At 37.9% G+C, this 26,290-nt stretch overlaps 1 protein-coding gene across 3 annotated transcripts in view; it reads left to right on the forward strand.

Annotated features, from left to right (window-relative positions):
- The window catches only part of PTPRN2 (protein tyrosine phosphatase receptor type N2), a 665,329-nt gene that overhangs the window by 143,111 nt on the left and 495,928 nt on the right, over positions 1–26,290 (forward strand). For all 3 annotated transcript variants that reach the window (XM_054817056.1, XM_054817058.1, XM_054817057.1), the window contains exon 3: positions 25,755–25,868. In XM_054817056.1, coding sequence (XP_054673031.1) covers positions 25,755–25,868 — 114 coding nt within the window. The remainder of the gene's footprint in view (positions 1–25,754; positions 25,869–26,290) is intronic.

Consider the following 26,290-nt stretch of genomic DNA (forward strand, 5'->3'; position numbering starts at 1 on the left):
AAGGAGTCTTTTGAAGCCCAGAAACCACTTTGAATAATTTAGGGATCTTCCTTCTCCTCCTACTGTTTTCACTGGCAGTTTAGATGTATGGATTCAGTGGCTTAGTTTCTCAGAAAGAAGGCAGAGGTTGGGTGAATGAAACGACTCAAGTTTGGTTTTGTCTCTAGTTCATTATGCACAGCCTCTTTCTCCCCCTGTTGGAAATAACCAGCTTTTTCTGAAGATTTTAGGTATTTATGAATTATGAAAAACACTTAACATAAAGTTGTGGGTTGGTTTTGGTTTGTTTTTTTTTTCTTCCCCCCCCGAATGTGTTTACTGAAATGGTGCTGAGCTCTCGGCAAGTGAGTTTATGACTACAGATTTGCATTTTGCAGTTTCATGCAAATGTCTTATTTCTTGTGAAATACCTTTACTTACAAGGTGTATTTTGTACTTAAAATTAATAATCTGTCTTTTACTGAAGAAAGTGAGAATACTTTTGGGAAAAAGGCTCACAGAGGTTTGAAATATTCATGAAGGTCTAAAAATGACTACTGACTTTTGTTTACTATAGATTGCATTGGCTTTCACAGCGATGAGAATTGGCTTTTAAAAGAGAAACCCAAATCCCTCTGAACGCTTCATTTTGGGAAGGAGGGGGAGAACAGACCCTGTCTGATGATTTGTTTTCATGAGATGTCTGCATTAGCTCTCAAATTACAGAGCTGATTCGATGGAAAATTGCAAGAGGCTGCTCATTTGTGACTGACCCTGCCATCTAACAAGAAGATAGACCTTAGGCATAATTGGGTTGATGCTGATTTGATCGCACACAAAAAAAAGCTTAAAATAAGTCTTAGATCTGCAGAAGCAAGGCAATGCTCCGTCCTTAAATTGCCCCTTTTGTTGGTTGTCACAGGATTGTGCTACACTGGATGACTGCTTATTAGAAATCGTATGCCTTGTTCAGTGGATTGAGGATAAAGTTATTTTTATTGATGCTCTGTGCAACTACATTTTATAGGTATGTTTGGGGAAAGTATTTACCCAACGTCCTACCCCAAGAAATGCCACGTACCTTACACTGTGTAACTTGAGTGGAAGCCATAAATCCAGTGAGATTAGACTCCCTGAAAACTTGTCACCAACGCATTTTTTTTTAAGCAGCCTTGCATTAGCAACAGGGAAGATATCGGATTTGGCTGATGAAGGTAACACGAATCTTGAATAGTTTACGGGGAATTGATATTACGGATTTGTTTCCCTTTTCACTGGAAATCCAGGAATGCATGAGACCACAAACAGAGCGTGTGTCTGGGAAGGAAACACAGTGCTTATTTCACTGTATACTGTATACATCTTGGAAGACAGATCTGGATATTCTATGTTACCACGTAGATATGAAGATGGCCAGCATAATCTGGAAGCCCTGTGTGGGGGCAGGGCTGGCTTTATAAAGCAGAGAACGAGTGAGGGCTGGGAAATCTGTGAGATGTGTTAATTCTGCACCTCTCCAAGCTGGTCTTCGCTGCTCCCGTGGAGTACGGCCAGCCAATTAAACTGCCGCCACTCAGCCACCGGGTCTTGCTCGGACGCCCATGTGGATGCAGAGGATTGTAATTTGCAACTGCCCATACAGGTGAAAATTTTATCCAAACACCCTGCTGCTTAAGGACCTAGATTTCATGCTTCCAAAAAGGTTCTTAATTATTTGGGAGGCTCGCTACTTGTGCTAGTAATGACCTTGCAGAACGACATTTTGCGTGAGGTTGAGAGTGTTTAGCTCAGAGATCTGATTAGAGATGTATACAAACAAAACATTCCTGTAAACATAAACAGATATTTCAAACAGCTATTATTTTGAGTCCTTATATATTGCAACGGAGATTTTTTGGGTTCAGTCTAACAACAGTGCTGCAAATAAGTTTCAACTGTGTTTGAGCACAGTTGCGGCAAGCATTGCTGTGTTTGTGACAGACTCCTCCCTTTGATAAGGGAGTAAAATTGCATGGCTGAGTTAAGCCCTCTGAAAATAAGGGCTTACAATGAATAAAACACCAATGTACTGTACCCCTTTAATTACCATAGTTCTAAGACAGCATAGTTATAACATGTAATTAAATTTCATTGTATAAATGGAACATGGGCTGTGGTAGGCACATCTTTCATCTTTTGATGTATAATGACATTCAAAATATTCTCTAGTACTCAGTTGATAAACAACTTGAAGAGTCAGGGTCTACAGAGTAGCTTGTTTGATTTTAAATTTGTAAGATTGGCACGTGGTCTCTTTTGACGATACTGCATTCTGATGTGATCCATTTATCTAATGTCATTAACAGTACACGCTGAATGTACAATTAAGCTTGAAACTGTCAATGTCAGTGGCTGTTAAAAAAGGGTTGATAAAAATGAGAAGAGGAACCGCTGTTTTGTAATAAGCATCTGTGTTGCTTTTAAGTCAAGAAAAAAAAATCAATGAATTTCAATATATTGCTGTCTTCATTGCCAATGTAATTCAATAAATATGTTAATTCACTTTTCTGAACACTGAAGAGAGTTGAGAGCTTTTTGTGTCATTTATTTTTGTCAGTTCTGTTTTTCATGTTGGTTTTTTGTTTTAGTTAGACTTCCAGCTTAAGTCTAGTAATAAAAATACTATTAAATTGAAATAGAGAGGAAATATTCTATATCTCAGATTTGTAACAAACCATGGGATTTTTTTCTCTGTTTGCTGGCTTGCTATTTCAAAGATAACAAGCAAAGAACGAATGTATGCTTTCATCATTAACAATTCTCTTCCTGCTAGAACAAAAAAGGAGCACTTCGAGGTTCAACAAACAATACAACTTTCAGTCCGCATGCAAATTTCAGTGCAGAAATTTCTTCCCAACCACATTGCTGGTCTCTACCATGAAACATGATAGATAGACTTCATATATTTTAATCCTATTTAGAAATTTGCATGTTCTGTACTTGCATGAATCAAATCTGAAACATTTCTTTAAGAACTTTTTGACATAATTTCATTTTTTGGTAGCGAATTATATAAACGGATATGAGAAATACCTGTATTTCTACAATACTTCTACAATTGTTCTCTTGTTTTGTAATAGTTACATCTGTTTGCTGAAGAAAGTATTAAAATATTGTTAAGTGCAACCATAGAGGAAAGGCACAGAAATCATGCTAACTCCTGTAATAACTTTTGCTGTTGTGGTTTCCAGAAGAACTAGTAGGTGTGCAAGTACTGGAAAGGAGATGCCGACTCGTGAGTGTGCAAGCTCCTGCGTGTCTTGCCAACAGCTCGGTTGCTGTATTTTGGAAAAGACGGAGAGGTGATTGCTGAGTGCGTAGGAAAGAGTGCCTCTGTTAGAAGCACAGAGTGCTCTTAAGGGGCATCTACGTATCAGATTTTTCTTTTACCCTGTGAAATCTGTTGAGAGATGCCGTTGTTATTGCATCAGACGTCTTCTGATTCTTCTCCCTTAATACTTTCCTCATAATCTTCTAAATAAGAGCCAAGAAACTTAATATAATGATCAGAATATATATATATATATATATTTCTTTTGCCTAGTTAATGGCTGTGGCTGCTCAGACCATGTGTTACTAAAATATCTGTCTGGAAGTAGTTATTCAAAACGTGGCCTTGTACATGGACAGATCTACAAACAAAGCTTCTGTTCATAAAATTACCCTCACCAGTTAATATTCCAGGTAATAAAGTAGCAACAGATTTTTCATGCTGATGAAAGTTTTCAAAGGAGACAATCTTATGCCTCTGTTAATACTTTGCCTTGATTTTTATAAGATTGATGTTAACTGAGATGAGTAATCATTAGCAAAAATGAAATTACTATAACTAAAGTAAAACCCATTTAAGGGACTTGACGCTGAATAATCTCCATCACAGTCACAGTTTGCTGAAAGAACTGGCACACAACAGCAAGTATCCTGAACGCAGCAACAGAGACTGGAGAAAAGATAGTACTGCCTATATTTAAAACGCAGAGAGTATGAGGCAGGAAAATGCAAGCCTGTAAATCTGATCCAAGTTAAATGGGAAGAAAACAGTATAAATCTACCCAAGGTGCATCATACCAGTGGCCTGAAAAGGTTTTCTTGGTTTTGTCCTGTTGCATTTTTGAAGGAGAGCTGATTTTCTAGATAGGAAATGGTGGCAATGGCATCAACTGGACTTCAGTAAAGCACTTGGTTGGTCTGCATAAGAAAAGTTATTTAAATTTCAGAGTACATGAGAGGAATTGTAAAATGAATAAAATGTCTTAATAGAACATGGCAATGGGTGGTACTGATGAGAGAAGTACTTGCACTGAGTTTTGTAAAAGAATTTCTGAAGAATTGGTTTTGTAAAAGATCTCACTTTATATTTTTATTAGTGACTTTAGGACAAATATTAAGATAATGCTGACAGAAAACTGAACTACTTTCTTGATAAAAAGAGAAGAGGAATATTATGCTAAAAAGAACATGTAGCTCTGACAAGTAGAATGATAGAATCATATGAGGAGTACGAAGTGAAAGGTCGTGCAGTCAAGGTCTAAAAGCTTGTCGGTTAGAACATTCTCAGTTGGAAATGGCAGAGGAAGAGAAGGGCCTGAATGTGTTTTTCAGCTGTGGGATGATTGCGCATCCTTACTATGATTTTACCATGAAAGACCATGGACAATTTTAGTATGCCTCTCTAGGCACGTGGAGGCAGGGATAAACAAGTAGCAGTGTATATAGCCTTAACGAGATCACCTGGAATACTCATATCCACATTTTCTTTCAAATGTATTGAAGAAGATTTAGTTGAAACTGGAGTGTGTGCAGAAAAAAAAGACTGGTAATAAGATTAGAGAATGAAGTCTCTCATCAGTGAGGAAACTAGAGGAGGATATCCTATTTAGCCTTGCAGATTAAGCTGGAGGGATGATACCTGATGATGCAGCTGATATCTGTAAGTATGTTATTGATAAAATACCAGGGAGAGAAAAAAACTATTTAAGCTAAAGGCCAGTATTAGCATGAGAACAGATAGGTACTAATGACTCATGGGTAGCTTCAGAATCAGACTTAGAGGAACCTTCCAAGACTGGGCTCTGGAGCCTGCCTTTCAGGTAGAAACTTTGAAGGAAAAAGTGAGAAATGTCTTGAAGATGAAGTTTGATATATTTTTATCAGAGGAATTGCGTGATGTGCAACATATATTACAGGTAGTTCCTTTCATTCTTCTTATCCTATACTTGGCTTTAAACTCAGTTGCCATGCTGTCTGTTACACAAAATCCCACTTCTGTTAATGGTCTCAGATGCTTGTGAGATGCATAAGTGTTTTGAGAAAAAAAATCTTAAGAAAATCAATATCCGCTGCTGTTTATGCCGTGTGCTTAAGAGTACGTGGCTATATGGGCTACGAATGACCAGGGACCACTGTCTGGCCCAGCACAGAGTGGTCCCTCTCTGGTCGACAGGCAGACAGATATGCACTGCCTTCTGTAAGTGCGCCTTGAAATGTTGTGGCTCATGAGCTATCCACATGGTGAGCGTGGAAGAGTTATTAGTTGGGACAGAACCGTGCCAAGACCGTTCCAGCGTTACCGGTGCAGGCCACGTACCGGTGCCCAGGAGGATTCCGTAGCGTGGTTTAGTTTACCAGCGCGTACGGAGCCATTGGGCGCTCTGAGGCTGGGGCTGTGGCTTCATGAGCATGTGAAATATAAATTGTATTGCTATGTTATCTGTGATGTAAAGCAATAGATCAAACATTAATCTACTGTAGAATGAAACAAAAAATTTTGTTTCTTAAAAGCTTGCTAAACTGCCACTGAATGGATTTCTGAAAGGTTTTTGCTGTTTGTCCTTGATTCCCCTTTATTGAATGAAAGAAAATCAATAATATGCTGAACAATAAGATTTTTGTAAGAGGTTGATAATTTGAAAAATAGGGGATTTTTAATTTGAAGTTTTATTTTTAATTTGAAGTTTTAGCAAATTTAGAATCTCTGTGTTTAGACATGTAATTTCAGATTTTTTTTCATCTTGAATACAGGCTCAGAATGTATTAGGCTTGTTTCTTATAAATAGTACAGGTTTTAATTCCTTTTTCTGTTTTACCAGTTACCTCAGGCTTTATGTTCTTTGTATTCATTTTCAAATAAGCACCTTTGCCCTTCTCCCTTATATCCCCCATGTTTGACAGAAGCTGTTTGTAACCATTCATAAGCCAACTTAAAGCTGTCCTTCAGATTCCTTCTTGAAATTCTCCTCCGGGAAGCATACAAAGTATATTCAGGGAACTGGACTGTGTTTAGTATTTCTTGTCGTTCTGGCTGGTATTGCCAAGCTCTTACTTGTGTATCCATGTCTGAATGCCATAAATACTCATTTATGAATGTAATCTCCTTGGGGGGAGAGTTTTTTAAATTATTATTTTATTTTATATGTATATATAATATTACAATATAATATATGTATGCACATATAAAATATGGTTATACATAAGTATATACAGATGGATTTTTTGTTGTATATTTGCATTTCAAACATATTCTCAGAACAATTATTGAGGACGCTAGGCACTACTGTGATATCAATAATTAAAACTACTGGTGTAAAAGGCATACTGGAAGACTTGTGGATCTTATAGCACATGTTCCTTTCCTTTGGTTCTTGGTGCTATTTAATATATGCCTGGTACCTTCAAGGACAGTACTGTATGCAAATTTTTGACTTTGTGTATAGTATGATCCATCTGTGACTTGCGCTTTGTTTTGATTTATTTCAGTTCTGACTTTAACCACCATATTTTGACATTTACCCATTCCCTGAAATGGATGCACTGATGGCCATTATTAAATAAGTCTCATGTTAAATAAAACTATGAAGCTTGTATTTTTAGCTGTAATTTTTTTCTATAACAGATTATAATTTTTTACCATTATTTGAAAACAATATGATTATTTGAAGGAATGTCCTCGTGTTCTGTATTTCACATTCACTTATAGTATCAAATGCTCAGACCAATGGATCCTGTTAAATCAAGAATAAACACTTGATACATAAGTATGGTGTATCCAACTGATTCAGCTGTAGCGGGTACTTCTCTCTGAAGTGATTTAAAAATTAACTGTTAGAAATTGACTATGATACAAATCACAGAAAACCAGTTCTGTTTTTCTAAGAATAAAAATAAGACTTGAAAATGTATTTCAGTATACTTAAATAACTATATTTAAGAACACCCCGCTTAATGGTAGGAAATTAACAGTCATTTTATTCATTTGGAATAGAAATGCCTTCAACCTTTTAGGGAAAGCAAGAGCAAATTACAGCCAAATTTTCATTTCACAAGTCATCTTCATCCAGGATAAGCCAGGGCCCCAAGGTCAATTCTTCAATTTGGTATCCTATTTCCATAATGTTATTCTGCAGTGTACTTTCATTATTACTGGAGCAGTGCTCGCTTTCCTATTAGTTTTATAAATGGCTATGTTAATGCCTTTTTGCAGACAAAACCACCTTTTGTTAATATCCCAGTGGATTTCTTAAGGATTAAAATATATTTTTAAGCAGCCATTGGTTCTATTTATATTTTTTCATTGATGATTAGCCCTTGTCACCTACCCAAAAGTGGCATTGTTCAAACAGAGATCGAAGCAGTTTTTAAGAAGATATGTTGAGTGATTGGCTTGACTGACAGAAAAGAAATAATTAGAAGCGGAAAATTCTAAGAATCTTTGTAAAATTTAGTAATAGCTAAAGCAATGCAACAGTAGGAAAAAAGAAAAAAAAAGGGTGAGGGGGAAAATGTATTCTGGCCAGGGAATAGCCTTTTGTTAAGGCATGGAGTTCTACAGATAAAACTGTTTTCTTTGTCTTTCCTGTACTGTTAGTAGTGATAAGGTACCAGTTCAGCTCAGCTGCGGTATAGCTTTTTTATCCCTAAAAACTCGCCAGTTTTGTTTTAGATATTTACTTCTACAGTTGTAATATGTACATAAATTAATACATTTAATATCATATCCAGGACAAAAATGGATGGAAAATGTCTGCAGTGTTCAATAGTGTACATCCTTGCTAGGAGGATTTGTGTTTACTGCACAGCCAAGTATTGAGTAAGAAGTTCTCCTCAGACCTTAGATACAGTGGAAAATACCAGTTCTTGGGAGCCATATCAATGATTTATTTATTTTTTTCCTGGAGTGTCTTTTGATAGGAGTATAAGTGATTTATATACATAAAATATAAATTTATTAAAGAAAGTATGGTGAAAGGAGTTATTGATTGATTACCTTGATTTTCCTTAGTCTACTTATCTTGTAAACGCTGTACAAACATTTTAGTAAATATACAACAAAATTCAGTTCACAGTAGCATAGTATTCTGTTTTGCTTTGAATGTTAGAATAGAATATTTCAGTTGGAAGCAACCTGCAATGATCATCTAGTCCAACTGCCTGACCACTTCAGGGCTGACCAAGTTGAAGCACGTTGTTAAGGGCATTGTCCAAATGCCTCTGAAACCCTGACAGGCTTGGGGCACTGAGTGCCTCTCTAGGAAGCCTGTTCCAGTGTTTGACCACCCTCTCAGTAAAGAAATGTTTCCTCACGTCCCATCTGAACCTCCCTAGGTGCAGCTTTGACCCATTCCCACATGTGCTATCACTGGATCCCAGGGAGAAGAGCTCAGCACCTCCCTCTCCACATCCCCTCCTCAGGAAGCCGTAGAGAGCAATGAGGTCGCCCCTCAGCCTCATTTTCTACAAGTCTTAGATACTACTAAAATCCTTATCTGCTCTTCATAGGACATTCCTTCCAGCCTTCTCACCAGCTTTGTTGCCCTCCTCTGGACACATTCAAGGACCTTCAGGTCCTTCTTAAACTGTGGGGCCCAGCACTGCACACAGTACTCAAGGTGAGGCCGCACCAGCACTGAATAATCCCCTCTTTTGACTGGCTGGTTATTCTGTGTTAGGTCCAACTTAATATGTTTATGAAGTGAATTTTTGTACCAGAAGGTATGTCCTAAAAGAAACTTTATCTGTCTGAGAACAGTTGTCGAAAAAACTACGTTTAATTTCTGAAATCAGACTGATAAATGTTTGATACCTGACCTGCTGCAGCTGGAATAAAACAAGTGGGCTTAGTACCATCAAGACAGAGAGGGGTCCTTTGGCTTTGCTCAGCATAGCTGCTTCTTATGTTTTAATCAGGTCTTTTTAAAAAGAGAAACTTTTCTCAAATTTTTTTTTTTTTGGTACATCCTGACATATTTTTAGGTCTTGGAGACATATGGTCTAGTAATTTGTCATGGCGCTTAAGCACCTCTGACACGTTACCTCTGATGAAGTTATTTAGGTTGAAATTTTCAAACTTGAATGCTTAAATATGAGTATGTATAACAATATGACAACTTAATAGCAATCTGCTGAGTATGGTTTGCTGTTGTGACGATGGCAACTTGGGATAAGCACACACTTAAAAACAAACAAACCAACCCCCCCCTAAAAAACTCCCCCCAAAATCACAACAAAACAAAAAGAAGAGCATTTTTCTTTTAGTACCTAACACTAATTCAGGTTTCCAAGGTATACCGTACTCTGATTTGGAGCAAAGTTCAGAGGTCCTTGAAGCGGTGGAGACTTGAACTAGCATCCCACACTGTATGGATGGAACCAGTTTAGATCCTAAACATATTTGCATAGTCTCAGAAAGGCTTATTAACACATGTGAAGGAGAGCACTATTGTAGTTAAATTGCTTCTAGACCTGCTCTGCATGCGTTTAGCTAACTCCAGTGCACCTACTTTTTGGGCTTTCCCCATGTCCTGTTCCTAGCCAGGTGCTGGTGTAAACATCTGCTATTGGAGATATGCTCTAGGTTCACCTGACCTCAGTTTAGACATTCTGCTGAGTGCGAGTTAAGAATTAACGGTGTCTCCAAAATCAATATAGAAAGGCACTTTTGCAGAGTGTAATCCACCCTACCTAAAATATGAAATATTTTCTAAATGTACTCCCCTCTCTCCTTCTCTTTTGGGGAGTCTCCTCTTGGAGACTTTCCCCATAGTGTTCTTTATTTCTTCTGAAAATTTCCATAGGTCTTGTGGCTTCCAGTGTATACATGCTGTCTATTAGTTAAGATACTTTATATTAAAAACTGTCAAAGAAAGGAAAGCAATTTCATACGGTTCCCAAATTAATGACAGTCTGCTTGCACATTGGTTGCTTTCTGTTGGCATCTGGGTCCTAGTACAGACTGCCATTCTTAATCATATTTTAATTTTCAAATAAATTGCTTTCATTATCCTTTCATTTACAATACCATGTGTGCATTACTGCTCATTAATGTTTGTCATCTACTTTGCTGAGACTGGGTTTTTAAATAGCCATGGTTGCAATGCAGTAATTAAAGATGATCCATGTTGGTTTTGTAGAAATTATTCTGAAGCCTTCTTACCAAAAGGAGAGGAAAAAAAAAAAAAAAAAAAGGAAATCCAAACCGGAGTGCTGTTGAAATCAATTCCTTAAATGTATGGAAGCAGCTTAGCATAAGTGCTTTGCCTGTAGGTAAAAAGAAAGCATTTCTAATGGTTCTACTAGAATGAGGCCTAATGATGGATCTGTATGGGAACTATATTCCTCTGTAATTACTGACAGGCCTCTTGTTTTTGAATATAAGACTTTATACTTGATATAAACTAAGATTATCTTTTTCATATTGCTTTGCAAATATTTTATTCCAATATCTGCTTAGCGTTGTGAGCTTCTCTTCAGCCAATTTCTTCCCTCTTTTTTCCACTCTAGATACCAAACCCATGAAAGGACTAAAACAACATGACAGGCATTTTAAAATTACAGTTTTGGAACAGAATCCCTGTGGGATAGAAGTCAAAACAGTAGCAGTAACCTCTGCCCTGATTTTGGCCTAGCCATCTTCCCTAGGTTGTACATCATAATATGGAAACGCGTCCTGTATCTGCACTTGCAGTTAGCATTTGCTTGCCTGTGACAGAGCCTGTATGACTGATTTTATGCACGCACACAATTGTGGATCTCCATACCTGTGCCTATCCGATACTTTTATTCCTTTGCTCCTTAAGCGTATGTGCTCAGCTTTGACAATCTGGCCCTTGGGGATCCTGATGTGAGTGTTCAAAAGTAATCTCGCTACTGATGTGGCATAGGTGTGAAGGGACAATTATAAATTATTCAAAGAGAAATTTAAATGGATTTTTGAGCTATGATACTCTTTATGAACTGCTAGAGAATTAGTTGTTTTTCTTGCACTAATATTTCAAGAAGCAACTTCAGGTGATGGGTACATCCTAGCATAACAGTGTTTGGCCCCAATAGTTGGTGCACTCTTCTTGATGGGACTTGAAACTTGAGTCCTGCAATGACCTGCAGTGCTTCTGTGTCACACTGCGTGGTCATGGCTGAAGAGGCCTCTCATTTATATCAGGCTACATTTGGTTCTGAGATGAAAAGATGAAATACATTCTGCTTCTTTCAGTCTATGCCATCATTTGCTCTTAGTGAACCTGGTCACCTCTCCATGATTAAGATCTTAACACTCTCTCCCTGGCTCAGAGCAAAAAGCAAAAGTCTTAAGAACCAAAATTATTGACATTCCCAGTTTTTTTCTACAGTTTATGTATCTTCATGGAAGAATAGTGAAGGGAATACATTTGGAAATATGAAACCGTAGTGAAGGGAATATATTTGGAAATATATTTTTTTTGGGGTGTTGTCACGCTCTGGTTAAAATAATGCTCTATAAATTATTCAAATAATTTCATAGACTCATAGAATCTTTGAGGTTGGAAAAGACCTCTAAGATCATCAAGTCCAATCATCAGATAGATTCATATTGGTAATAAATTTATAAATGTACTTAGTTCAGTGATAGAAGAAAACTCAACACCTCTATTTCAACCTTCTCTTACGTTGTTATTGTACTTAAGCAAGTTGAACTAGGTGTAACACCTCCTCTTAGTGTCCATTAGCTGAAGAGCCAAGCTGGGTGAAAACTGATAGTAGCACCTCAGCTAAGGTTGAATCCACACATTTTTTGGAGTTTGTTCTTTTGTTATGCCTGATCCATTCATCAAAGCCTTGTGACTTTATTCATATCAAGGCATGTATCTGTTTGATTTAATGACTTAGATTTTAGTTTAGCCAAATCACCTTCAGCATGTACCCCTCTCTCTTTGTTAGCTCTGGAGGAAACCTGTAGCAACCACACTCCTAACTTACCTGTCGAATCTCATATGCAAGGTTTGGTGAGCTGAATCAGATTTAAAAACACTTTTTCCTAAAACTCAGGCCATTTAGTATGAAAAGAAACATTGCCTTTATTTGTTGTTAGAAACAATACTTTCTCTCATTTGAAATTTCTCTCTTCTCATCAGTAGTGAAAAATGGAAGGAGATGAGTAGGTGGAGAAGTTGATAACCCTCTAGGTCATCTAAATACATTGCCTAGATAAAACTACAGGTTTACTAGTGAGAGTGTGGTGAGCTTTAGGAGTCTATCTCCGAAGTTATTTTTCACTGAAAGAAGGCTGACAATTATGCCTTTGTGAAATGAATTCGTCAAGTGCATCCTGAACGTAAGAGAGCCCGTAGCCATGTCACGCTGTTTCATGATCACATAAGACATTTCAACCTAAGCGCAATCAGTACTTTGAAATCACATCTGCCTAGGAAACTTCAGTGCCAAAGAAAGGTGTGTTTCTGCTTCAGTAGATGATCTTCATCCTATGAGCTCCATATTACAGCACAGCTTTAAAATTTCCTGAAGGGCATGATATGATACTTGCAGCATTTTGCAACTGCTTTTATTTTTTTCAGGTTTTTCTAAAATTGTGGAAAAGCAAGACACCCATGGAACACTCAGGCTGCAGCAGAGAGAACTGCTTAAGCAAATGGTTATTTTTAAGCATGGAAATATTCCCAGTAGCATCTGGGAGGCTTGCAATGAATGTAAATTTAGGCATGTGCTTAACAGTAACTGAATGCATTGGAGTTTGTGCAGAAAGAGACTGGGTAATGACATCCTTCAGAAGTACTTGCAACCTCAAATGCTTATACGTATTTGCCTTAAATCCAAAGCTGAACCTGGTGTGAAAGACAGAGAATTCCATGAGTGTAAAATTTATTGCAGGATATTCCTGCCATTTTCTGGGCATGGGTAAACATATCAAAGAAAACTTTGAGGGGTCATAGCTCTCTGAATATCAGGACTTTGGGATGGTTAGTCATTCTTTGGGGTGGAACAAAGGTAAACAAATATATTTCCTAATTTGGGTGGTGTATCATTAGGTTCTCTGATCCAGTGAATATGTCTAAGCATATTCTCTTATTTACTAGTTTTTCTTGTGATAGGTAATGATATAATTCCGTATATGCTGATTATAACATGCAAATACGATGACAGTTACAATTCATCATAGTTCTGGATGGCCCCAGATTTAAATTTTAGTAACCAGATATTCAGAAAAGATGATTATACTAAAAAAAAAAAGTCATAATCAAAAGAGATACAATAAGGCTTTGCTATCCCTGTTCCAGTATGTGAAGAGTATCAATATTCGAACAGAAAATCAGAATCTCTGCAGAGATGAAGTCAGGAGAGAGAAGTAGTAATACTGTTAAAGAAATGTAATGTTGTCAGTTTTGCATAGATTGTCTTATGCTGGTCATGGTTATCAAGGTTTGAGGAATATCCCACCTGCTGTGAGAAGACATCCCGCAACACATTGAAGCTGCTGCAATAGCTTTAGAATAAGCAGCGAACGCTTGCTTTTCAGTAATGTAATAGGGATTTGCGCAACCCTTGTCTCTCTGTATAAGAGGTATCAGTAATGTCGGTGAATTGCTGAGGACCTGCCAACAATGTTAAAAAAAAATCTTGTTTATGTAGATATATTTTTCTGTTTGTTTTGTGATATTAAAATAAGCAGAGCAGAAAATGATAGATGATTTTTTTTTTTTTTTGAAGTAACAGTCACTGTCCAGATAAGGTGAGGGCTAAAAGATTTCTCTTCTTCGTACCACATAATATGCCATTTTCATTTTGTGCTGCTTATAACCCTGAGTGTCACAGCTTTCTATTCTAGTCTGAATAGTCAATGAAACATTATGAAGCCGATAAGAAAAGCTGGTCCCCGTTACTTGGCAACGGCTGTTAAGCAGAGCTGAGTGCTGTTGATTGAGGAGATTAGCTGCCATAGATAAACCTCCTCTTTTTGCTGCCCTGCTGCTTATCTTTCTACCCATAACAAGTTGCACCAAATATGACAGCAGTCAGTGGTTTAGGCAGAATATGAACTTTGCGGCAAATGAAGTTTGTGCAAAAGACTTAGGGTGCCGACTTTAAAATCTTGAATTTATTAAAATTTGTAGGTTGTTTTCTGAACTGTCCTTTCTTGACTTCAGGGTGAACATTTTTATTTGAAAGGGTGATGCTCCAGATGTGAGAGAAAAGGGCTGTCCTGTTCCTGCCTGTTCCATTCATAAACACTGAAAATAGCAGCAAATATTTTTAACAGTTGTCTGTGGCTCCTGTTCTTAGTGACACTGAAGAAATATTAAATACACTCTAAAATTACTGCATTACTAAATATGCAGATCTTGGATTAAAAGATAAAAAAATGACTATTTTGGTTGCTTTCTTTGGGAGAAAATGCTATTGTAGATTAAACAAAAATGTCTGGATACATTGAAAATTGTTTATATCTGTACATGGCATGGAAATCTTTCTAGATCTGGAATAGCCAAGTTAAATTTCATCAGAAAAGCATTTTGTTGGCTGGCACATTGGAACTGAAACACAGCTAGGGATAGAAGGTGGTGGCTATTTCCTTCCTCAGGATTCACATTTCTTTTGCCTCTCACATTTTTAAAATGTTGGTTTCTCCCTGTGCTTTCATTAGTGAGCGTGCAGTTCTGTTTCCGTTTGTGCCTTTGGAGAAGTCTTTGGTGATGTCCATACCACCACCCTGGAGCTGCTCTCCCTTTGCAAACCTTTCTGCTGGCCAGACCGGGAGCGTCGGCTTGGCGGGTTGAGTAACCGGGGCATGGCAAAGCGCTGGCAGAAGCGTGAAACTCTGAGGTGACATGCTTAAGAAAAGTAATGTCTGTGCAGAGATCCGGGTGAATAGTTATCCATCTAATAAGTGTCATATGTTCAGCATTATTGTTTAAATGAGTGTTGGTATTTTCAGTAATGCAGCAGAAGCTTCAGAATAATAGATTTTGGGTAGAGGCATTTTCCTTCTCTTAGGATTGCAATCCTTTTTGTTAGCTCTATCAAAGCCATACTAAAAAAAAAAAAAAAAAAAAAAAAGTGATTATTTCTGCCTGGAAGAAGAAGAGACAACACAGATATACGATCTTCTGTGTAGTTTTGTTATCCCAAGAAAGAATCTAGCACTTCATAAGCAATATAATATGAGGGAGAAATTTAGAAAGATACAGAATGGTGCTCATTAGAAAAATATTATTTCAGGGGGGTTTTTTTGCTGATCCTGTAGTCCTGACTTTCAAAGTTGTGTGTTTGGTTTTTTTTTTTTTTTATTTTGCATCTTTAATGATTTCTTCCTTTTGTAGCATGAATACTTTGTTCAAAATTATTCTTATTTATTCTGTCTCCTTTTAAGAAGTACATATGCTGAGCATACAACTTCTGTACTTAACCACTCAAATTGCAGAATCTGAAGCTGTAAGCAGCTTAAATTCTGTCCCCAAATTCCAGTTAAATAATGGCTTTTAATTGTATACACTGTTTTAAAAAGCACATTACAACTTCTAATTATGCTCAAATGTAAAATATTTCCTGTGAGTTGTATGTATTCTGGGAATAAAATAGGAAGCAATTTAGGGTTGCACATTTCACATGCATTTAGGGGTCTCCGCACCTGTTGCAAAAGCAGAAAAATGCTGCTTTTCAGATCCAATCTTATCATAATTTCAGGCATTACAAGCCTTACAAGTTGTTACAGTTCATACCACACAAAACTGGGCAGAATTAAATACTTCTGCGACTGCTCCCAGTCCTGTTCCAGCTCCCTGTTCCCATATCATCTCATCTGTCTGCGGGCTTGCTCAGAGACAAAAGATCATCCTCTATTCGGAAGACTTCTGCGCTGGAAAAGACATTTCACCGTAAGGCTTTTTCCAGCCCGTAGATAATCTCTTTGGCTTCTCTCAATGTCCTTTCCAAAATTTATCACTGATTTTCAAATTTGGACACCAGAACTCTGTATTCCCACAGCGACCTCGTCAATGCTGCATACTGAATGACATCACCTCCTTATTCCAACTTTTTGCTGTCATGTTCATATATCCACAAACCTTATTAGTGCTTGTGCTCCGGTGGTGTCTCAGACTGAACGCTTGGGTCTGAACCAAGCAAGGAGGACTGTAATGTCTTGTGCCCTTCACCTATCGCCGTTAGCAAAGCTACAGGTGATGCTCAGGGTCTGTCACACGCCGGGGGGACAGTGGTATCCAGACCTCTAATTCATTGTGATAGAAATAATTTTTCCGAATGCAGCTTCTGATGGGTGATCCTAGGTACGTAACATCATATTTAGCTATTTTAAAGCACAGTTTGCTTGAAAACCGTCAGGTTTTTCACGCTTTCCAGACTGTTCAGCAGAAACTGTTAGCATCCCTCTGTCAAAGTTTGAGGTGAGGTTCTTGGCTGTTCCAGTGCCCATGTGTAAACTGCCAGAGGCAGCTCGATGTGCCGTGGCTGCTTACAGGCATGCCGATATTTCGTACTCGAGCAAGGTGCAGAGATTCCTGAGACAGCTCCAAACAGTTTTAATCAGTCCACAGGGTGCAGCAGTCTGTGAAGTTACCCTAGTTTATAAGGGTTCCCCTCCCCTTCCTAAAAGAATGCATTTAAAATTTCTGCTGATGTGTTCAGGTTTGTATAACATAATTTTTCATAATTTTTGTAATACTTTGCAGCTAGGGAACAAGATGGAGATCTTTATTACTATAATTTCATGCATGTCTGAAGTCAATTCCCTTTAGAAATAAATTCAGTAGCTCAGATTACAGAAGTAATCTGCTGTCTCAATAAATATTGTCCCGCAAAGATCTAGAAAGCTTCAAGTTGGGCAAAGGTCACAAACAAAGCAAGTTTGCTCCAGCTATTGGATACTGCATCTGATGAATATGAATGGAATGGTCATTAGTCATGTTTTCATGAGAACACTGTCTCCTGCAAACCCGTAATAACTAACTCTTAAAATACAAGCTCTTGGCACTTAGACAGCACAAGTTAAAACTTTCACTACTTTGTTTTTAATACAAAATGAAAATTACTGCAGAAATCCATTTTGCTGAACGTGTTTCCTTGCGGAGTTATTTTTGCCTTGGGAATACAGATGCAAGAGCAGCTACAGTCTGATCACACAGTGAAGACACTGCCAGCACCAAAGTGGTTCTTGGCACCAACCGAAAACGTAATGGGGATCCTTGAAGTGACTGAAGTACATCTCGGTGATACTTGGAAAATTAGTGTGCATAAATAAGCATTAGTATATTTGCATCTCATTGCTTCCATAAATAAATTCTTAGTCCCTCCAGTAACCTCTGTTCATAAATGCATATTGAGTAAAAAAAATTGTTCATGTTTCATCATTCCCCATTGCTCTGGCTTAATTTTAAACAGTGCAAGCAATAGGAGCTCCATTACTCTTCCAGGAGGGAGTTGAACAGCTTCAGAGTAGTTTCTCCCTGCTTGAAACTTGTTCTGATTCAGAGTGTTCATTTTTGTCTTTTCACTCCATTTCTCCCAATAATGTCATAAATAATTAATCAACCAGGTTGCATAAACTTTTAGTCTTTTCCCATAAAGAATCAGGTAGTTCAGTGCTTAAGGATCTATGTGGCTACCTCCTTTCATTCCTTTTTCTCTGAACTTCCCTAGTCTATTCATATCTTTCAAGTAATGATGGGGTCAGAATTTGGTGCAATATTCTTTCTTCTGGAAAAAAGAAATAGCTTTTTCTAGATAGGGGGAGGTACATGGCTCAGATTTCTCATTTATAAGATAGCGATGTGTGGTATAAGCTTGCATGTTAATCTTGCAGTCCAATGACTAAATATGCTAAAGAAAAAGAGATAGCTTTATTGCAAGCCTACTAATATTTGACTTATACTTGAATTTAAAGTGTTTTTCCTCTTGGAGGAGGATTTATATGTTTGTCTTTCCTTTCTTTTCTCTTTAGTACCAGTACTGACAAGAAAAGAGAGTTACTGTTCAGGTGATTCTGATTGTGAGCTCTTTTTTCTGAGAGACATCATAGCTAATATGAAATACGTAGTTTTGCTTAGAAAAGTCCTCTTAATATATCACAGTTAGAGCTTCTTGGGTTTTTGTCAAAGGCTTTCTCAAGTCTGGATCGGTCCCTTTGATCTGAAGTAGAGGCAGATAGTTTCCGTGGCTTACAGACTGTAGCGGTCATCTGGCTGTGGAAGATGTTGCTTCAGTCACCACTTTGTCGTGCTTTCTTGTCCTCATCGTGGAGCCAAGCCCCATAGCTTTCACTCCATGTAGTTACCGAGGCTGTGGAAAATTCTCTGGGAAGTATCAAGTTATTCAAGCATTATTCAACTGGAACATTAGCTCTAGCAGCAAAAATTTAAGACTTGCTTTCTTTTCATCTCTACTTTTTCCTTTCCTGAAACTCCCTCCTGCCCTTTCGTCCCAAGGCCCAGCTGTTATTTCTGGGGCTGGGAGGCCTACGGACGACCTGTTAAAACTGAGGTTCATTTCTGCGCTCTGAATTGCAGAAAGTAGGCATTGAAATCTGGACCTCTCATTCTCTTAGCTGAATAACTTAACTTAGGGGCTTTTTGGAAGCAGGCAGCACTTCTTTTCATAGCGAGCCTGCTCGCCTCTTGCTTTGTTAAACTGTAGCTAGATTTTCCCGGTCCTTTCCTTCCCTCCTTTTGCTGTACTCAAGAGAGAGCAGGATTTTTTGGTTACTTTCTCTACAATTTACATATTTCTGTTGTAACTTAAGAAAACCTCACAAGCGAAAGTGTGCGTAATATTTTGCGACTGTACAATCCACCACTTAAATTAGCAGGTTAGCACAGAAATGGGTCCCAGAATGATATTTTCCCTCTGTTGAAGGTTATATCTTTTTTTGATGAAGGCAGAACAGAGTCCTCCAGAGCTTGCTCTCAGAATTACTCCTCGAGACAAGGGGACCGTAAGCCCCAGCGGAGCTATTTGCTCTCGGACGTGCCTCGGGATGATTTGGAGCTTTGCAAATCCCAGCCCTATCACAGTGTTTGCCCAACAGCTAACTAATGCCGCTGTTAATGTGAACTTTTATCTTTTAATACGAGCACTTTCGTAATCACTAACAAGCCATCCAGTTCTTTCAGTAAGCAGAAATATTCTGGGGTTTTAGGTTTTGGTTGGTTTTTTTTTGTGGTTGAAAGCAGACTGGCCATCCACTTTCTTCCTTAAATATCTGTGTCCAAAGAGGTGAGGAAAGGCATTAAATGTTGTTGGAGTCCTTTTAGGGGGCTGTGAGGTGGTTTGGCTTGCAGCAGAGTTTACAAAGTTACCTTTGCCTTCCAGAGGAAGAGTGTATGTACTGGGCTGTTAGTAAGAGTATCCACTGCATGGTATTTTCTTGTTGGATAAGAAAAAAAATTTTCAAGTTTAGAACACCTTATGCTATTGTTTTCTGTATCTTATGGTGTTTCCATTAAATCTACAAGATAAATCTACAAAAATAAGCTTTGTGTTTTATTTACAGTTGAGAATTTACTTTTCTTGCATAATGTTTTGTGCCTTACACGCTAGCAAAAGCAGACTACCACCACAATTTTAAAACAATCTGTACGCACTTTGCTTACTTGTCTTAACAGTGCGTTACTGCTAGAAGCAAACAGCTTAGCCTATTTATTTATTTATTTAATTTATCATATTTCTTAATTTTAAATAACTGCCTTAAAAACTTCCATGGGCCTATCAGCCGTTAGGATGGGGAAGCCCGGGGGTGGCTGTAACTGCATAGCTGTGTGTTCCAGCTGAAGGCAAACGGATGTGAAAGCAATAAATTTAGGTGGCGAACAGCGTGTGCTCCGGGACCGATCCCTCAGCACGAAGCTGTCTGCTAGATGCCACTATTACTGCTCTGAAACGGAAATGACCCAGGACTGCTGCACAGAGAGAAGCACAATAAAATGGTAAAAAGGTTTTAAAAGTTTAACCTGGAGAGATTGCCTCCTAGGAAGGCTGCAGTCTCCGAGGAGCGCTGCAGGTTTGCAGTGCCGTTAACTGTGAGTGCAAGCGGCAGCTTTTGCTGACAAACTGCTGCAGCGAGACTTGTAAGCAGTTGCTGTTTGAAAGCATTGGAGTAATATTTTCAAAACATTGCATGGCAAATGGCACTGTAGAAGCCACTGTTGCTCCACCTGTATGATCTCTACCTCGTTTGTCAGGAGAATTTAAAAGTAGAGGTATAAATTATGAACAAATCTTTTTTTAATAAATGGAATATTAAAAACACACTGTATGCTGAAGAGCTTGCTTGTAAAAGTTGAAAGTGCATTTGTGGACTCTGTCTTCTGGACTAAGCCTCCTGGTATGCAACTTAATGTCCTCTTCAAAGAACTGTAACATTTAAATTTATTTATTTATTTATTTATTTATTTATTTAACAGAATTTTGAAAACAAACACCATACTGGAGAGAAATAGCAGGGAGAGAGGAGTAAAATACTTTAACAATCTCCTTCACAGTTCCTAAAACATTAAACGTCTGTGACCTTGAAGTCCAGTACCATGAGACTTTTGAGATGCAAATATTACGCTTCCCATTGGAAAATGATTTAATCTTTCCAGTAGGCAACTCGGGCTCTGACCTTGGGTTGTGAGACATCAAGCATTGGCCTTTTCATTAGACCTGGACTACTCTTGGACCTTACAACACCAACAGCTAGGGTAAGGAGTGTGAAGTAATGTCCATATTCCATGAGAAGAAAGAATCCTTTCCTTTCAGCAGGTTGGCTTGCTGAAGAACGATGCCCACTGAAAACTGCAGAAACATTAGAGGAAGTTCACGGATGAACTGCAAGAGCAGAAACGGTACCGTCAAAGGCGGCAGCAGGTGCCATTGGACACACTGCTGGGTCTGTGGACTTTCTTGTTTACATGACAACGCAGGAACAAAGCATGATGCCTTCGATCTGGGGCAAAACTTATGTTTCATACAAAGCTCTACTTTACAGGGTTTTTTAACAAATGTCGGGTAATTAGAGCAAGGAAGCTGAAGCATTGGTCAAGCCATGTATGCAAATATTGTCACTGTCTGGAGAGCTGCTTCCTTTCCGGCTGCTGTAGGAAGTTTGAAGAGCAGAACTGGGTGCTTCAAAGCATCTGTTTGAAGGCCCCTTTGCAAAGGTCACTTGTCAGCACCACGTGAAAATTTCACTGCATGTAGATCTAAATAATTAATTACTGCAGAACACAATCTTTTAATTTACATCTGTCAAGCTTTCACCAGCCTGCAGACAAATTCCAGTGTCTCTACGAGTCCTCATAGTTTTGCTCAGTAGCACTATACGTTCAACAAGAACTCATCCTTTTTTTGTTGCTGTTCAAAACTGTGCCAAGTCTTGTATACAACTTAGTTTCGATTGTCCGATTAGCCAGACTTGGTGATTCCAGAGTGGCATATGTTTCTCTAGCTAAGGACAGCTCATTATGCACTGGGGTTTTTTTTTGTAGGAAATGCTACTTAAAAAGAATTGAATGAATCGGCTGCCCACAAGTATCCTTGCCTTCAAGGTGAAGGCAGTCACTCGGTGCAAGTTTCTGAAGACTTTTTAGTACTTGTTAAGCATGTGATGTCTGTCTACCTTACCAAGTGTACATATTGGAGCAATCAACTGTTCAAAACTGTTTCAAACTATAGTTTTTTGTGCTCTCCTTTTACATAATTCAGTACCTAGATGTCAGTCATGAATGTAATGTGGTGTTTCCTTCCTCAGTAGCTAACAGAGGTCATAGATATCCACTAATTCATGGCAAATGGGTAATAATAATGAATTAAGATGGGAGTTTTCTGTTTGCTTCTAAACTTCTCTCAAAAATCACCCTTTCAGAACTTGTGTTTTGACTTGTTCATGGCTTAATCTATCAGTTATAATTTTTTTCACTAGAAGTTGATAAATATTCAGTGTAAATACGTGTACTGTGCTTCAGGGTGCAGTTTCTAATAAAAGAGGTTCATCTGCCACTGTTTGAGATTTTATTGGGCACCTGGGTTACATTAAATTTGTGTCTTTTAATCTTAGCATCTAACTTTGTAATATATATTTGTCAGAATTCAAGATTTTAAATAGCGGCTTGTAAAAAGTTACGCTTGCATTTTTTTTCTCAAATATTAAACCTATTAGCAAAATAGCCAAATACATAAAGAAGCATCTCACTGTCTCCTTGGGTATATTATTCTTCTGTTTTAGTCTCTTCTTTGGAAACAAATGTGGAAGCCGTCTAAAAGTCAACATTACCATGCTGTTAACACAGATGTTTGCAGGTCTAAGTATAACTTATAAGATGCTACTATGGAAATTTCAGATACTACTTTTTGCTAACGGTTAGCAAACGATAGCGCTTTAATAGCAACCATATGTGTATATTGATCGGTTGTCTCAACCTTCCCTCATTCTGGGCATGTGTAAAGAGCAGATGTCTTTGGCATATTACGTTCCTTCTCAGAATATAATTTTAATCAAAGTTCAGAATGAACACAGTCTTAACGGCTATAGGCACACAGTGGATGGCTGTTATTAAAGCATCACTCATGCTTTGAACTTCCTCTGCCGTATGACATTTGCTGTAAAATCTGGGAGCTTTTCCATTTTCCGTTTTGCTTCATGACAGCTTTGGGAAATTTGCTCATTGGAGGCTTTGAGAGGTCGAATGGGTCCACAACAGGGTGCTCGGACACCGACACACTGCAACAGCCCCCCATCGCCCTGCGCTGGGGTGGGTGCAGCTGGTCTGGAAAGACACACAGTGTATTTACTCACTGTAAAGATCACAGTGCTTTGGGGTAGTCCATGGCAGACTAAGCTGGACAGTTTTTAAACATTAGCTGTAATTTAAGTGGAAATGAGGTTTGTGCTGGACCAAAGCTGTTTCTGAATTTAGGCCATATCGGTCAAAAAGATTTCTTGGAAAGAAAAACAGGGGGAACTTTTACAAAAGTTTTTTTTTGTAAAATCACTCTCCCCTGCCTTTCCCCACCCCCCCCACCCCCCCCATCCTATGAATTTTAAGAAGGTCTAATTAAAAGGTACCCTGAAAATTGAATACTCAACCTGAATTTAATTTTTTTTAGGTTTTAAATCTTGCCACAGAAACCTTGCAATCAAATAAAAAATAAAAAACCCAAGCAAAGCAATCCCAACCAAAAAAACCCCCAAACAAATAGAAAAGCCTAGGAAAATTCCTACTTTTTTTTTAAGAAAAGCTACTGAACTGAACTATGAAATCTACTATTTGCACAACTCCAGTCCAACTGTAATCCCCACTATAAAGACCCTCTGTATTTTGGAGATGGTATTTGCCAACCGCTCCTTGGGGCATACTACTCCTTCTCCACTCTCCTCGGACTGCATTTAGCGGAGCAGAGCGCTATTTGTGAGTGCAGCCTCTTCAAAGCTTATAATGCCCATATTTCAAGTACAAAAGCCAAAATAACTTGCAGTTTCTCCCTAAGCAGTCGCAGTGGTTTTGGATAGATGGTATAATGCAGCTCAGCTCATGTGCTAATTGCTAATTTTAGAATTTAAATAGGTTTTGTTCTATTCAAAGGCAGTAGGCTAAAGGTTTCTGGAAACTCTGGGTTTAGGGAAAAAAAAAATAGGTGTCTCTTAGAGTTTGTGAGTGAATTAGCTTTTGCATCCTTTGAGATATCTTTAAATGTTACTTCATACAAAAAACTTTAATTCATGCTGAATGTGTATCTTTTATGGACTGTAAAATAAGATTATAAATATTTTTTAAGGTGCATTATCTTTAAAAAATCATGGAATATTAATTGTGTATATAAACACAGATTTTGTCCTAATCATTTGTAGCCAGTAACGGTGGTATTCCAAAGTAGAGCTGGCTATTTCCAGTCATGTTTCATTTTGTACAATCTTGTTCCTAAGCGCTAAAATGTTCTGTTCCTTTCTGAATCAGGACCTTATTTATTCCTGTTATCCATCCATTTACAAGTGACTGATATTTATATACTTTGCTTATTTCCAACGGCAACAGGTTTTTAAATGGAGATGAATATTTTAATCTGCTGTTAGGCTGCTTTATACATTATATGGCAGAAAACCAAACCAGATCTGTGTATGAGGTTTCTAAATCAAACCCAGTTTCCAACAACAAAATTAGACTTGGAGGTAAGTTTTTAATTTGGATTAACTTAATGTGGCAGTTGCAAGTGACAGGAGGATTGGAAAGGCAAAGAAAGCAAAAGTTGGCTAATTTCAATGAGGTATTTGTGTTTAACAGGGCAGGCTAATAATGCCCTTTTTCTGCATCCTGGATTGGTTTATTTTCTTTTATGCCATTATTTGTGTTTAGTGAACAGCTGGGCCAGTAGTTCCCATTTGGAGTCTTTTAGGTCTGTGAAGTAGCAGAGAAAGTAACGGGCGTTTGCAAATTAATACTTACCGTTATTTTCTGCTAATCTGATGTAGCTATCCTTTTTGAGCAGAGATGTAATATCAGAGCAGAAGTAATTACTGTGTTAAAACTACTACTGCAGTAGAATATTTTGCTAATTAAACTTGTTGCATTTAAATTGCTTCCTTTGGATCACTATATAGAAGAGAACTGTTTTGAACAATAAATGAAACCACTTTCTTTCTCGGAGGCCTAGAATTGCAGATGGTCAGATTGTATGTGAAGCACCTAGGCTCTGAATTAGTCTTTTGTACGAAAGAGAGAAAGGTAATTTGAATGTTTGAACTCCCTGTTCCTCCCACACATACACAGGAAGCTTGTCTCAAAATGGACAATTCTCTAAATAAAGACTAATAAGAAGCTAAATTAATTAGAAGGTGTGATTTGAAAAGACATTGATGAGAAGAGTCTGTCATTTTAGACAAATGGAATGGAGCTAAATAAATTAGGCCACATTAATATCTCATTGTTCCGTGAGCAGCTTTCTTTTATTGCATTCGTTAGAGGGTACTTCTTGAAATGAGCCTTTGCTAGCCATTACGGATTCAGTTCTCATTTACCAAAGCCTAACACACAGCTCCTGCATTAAAAGTGTTTCAGCAAATCCTCATAGTTTCTGCAAATTAATATTTATATTTCTGGATGCTGCACTTTTCATCTGCAACAGAGTAGGCACTGAACATTATTTTTTTTTTTTTTTTTTTTCCCACTGAATTGTCAGTAAAGAAGTCTTACATCAAAAGATTTGGGAGGCAGAAGTCTGAAATTACTTTATAAAATAAACTGTATGCATAACTTGTACTGTAGAATCTTCCTCCAACTAATATTCTTTCCAGTATTTATTTATTTTGATAGAAAATACCCTGCTTCATGACTTTCAGTAGTCCTTTGATAGCTTTTTAAAGTGTCTTTTAAAAGGTTCCTTCAGTATATAATTAGGATACATTGGAAATGCATATCTCCTCACGCATTTCTTCCTCTCAGAAAATGAAACGTATATTTTCCCTTTTCTTTTTCTTTCTCCTGCAGATGGAATATTTGGGAGATGTCAGCGAATGCCAGTAATAGACACCTATAAATATGACATTTCACCCCCTGTTCTTCAGCGCCTAAGGATCATCCTGGAGAAGCTCTCACACAGAGGTATAGTAAAAACTCTGGAGCAGGGTTACTTGCACGGGGGGGGGGGTTATAATTATTTTGTGCTCCTTCTGAGGTGACGTCTTCAGGGGTTTTTGAACGCAGCGTGTTTCAGGCCCGGTAGTGCAGACTTTATAAAATAAAAGATTTGACTCACTGAATCTGCAACGAGGACTTGGCAAAGCAATTTCAGGAGAGGTGCTTCCTCCCTATGTAGTGTAGATCTGTGACCGACACTCAATACAATCAAATTTTAGCATCTGGGAATGCTGGTGCCATACAAATAAATCAGCAGGAAAGAAAAATAATTTACTATGTATACTTTTGCACCACAGCATATTTCAGGGTGCATGGACAGAAAACACACAACTTGTAGTGATCTAGAAACAGTTCTTAACTTTCTCATTAATTCAGATAAGTAGAAC

The sequence above is a fragment of the Grus americana genome, chromosome 2 (assembly GCF_028858705.1).
Source record: "Grus americana isolate bGruAme1 chromosome 2, bGruAme1.mat, whole genome shotgun sequence".
Classification (NCBI taxonomy): domain Eukaryota; kingdom Metazoa; phylum Chordata; class Aves; order Gruiformes; family Gruidae; genus Grus; species Grus americana.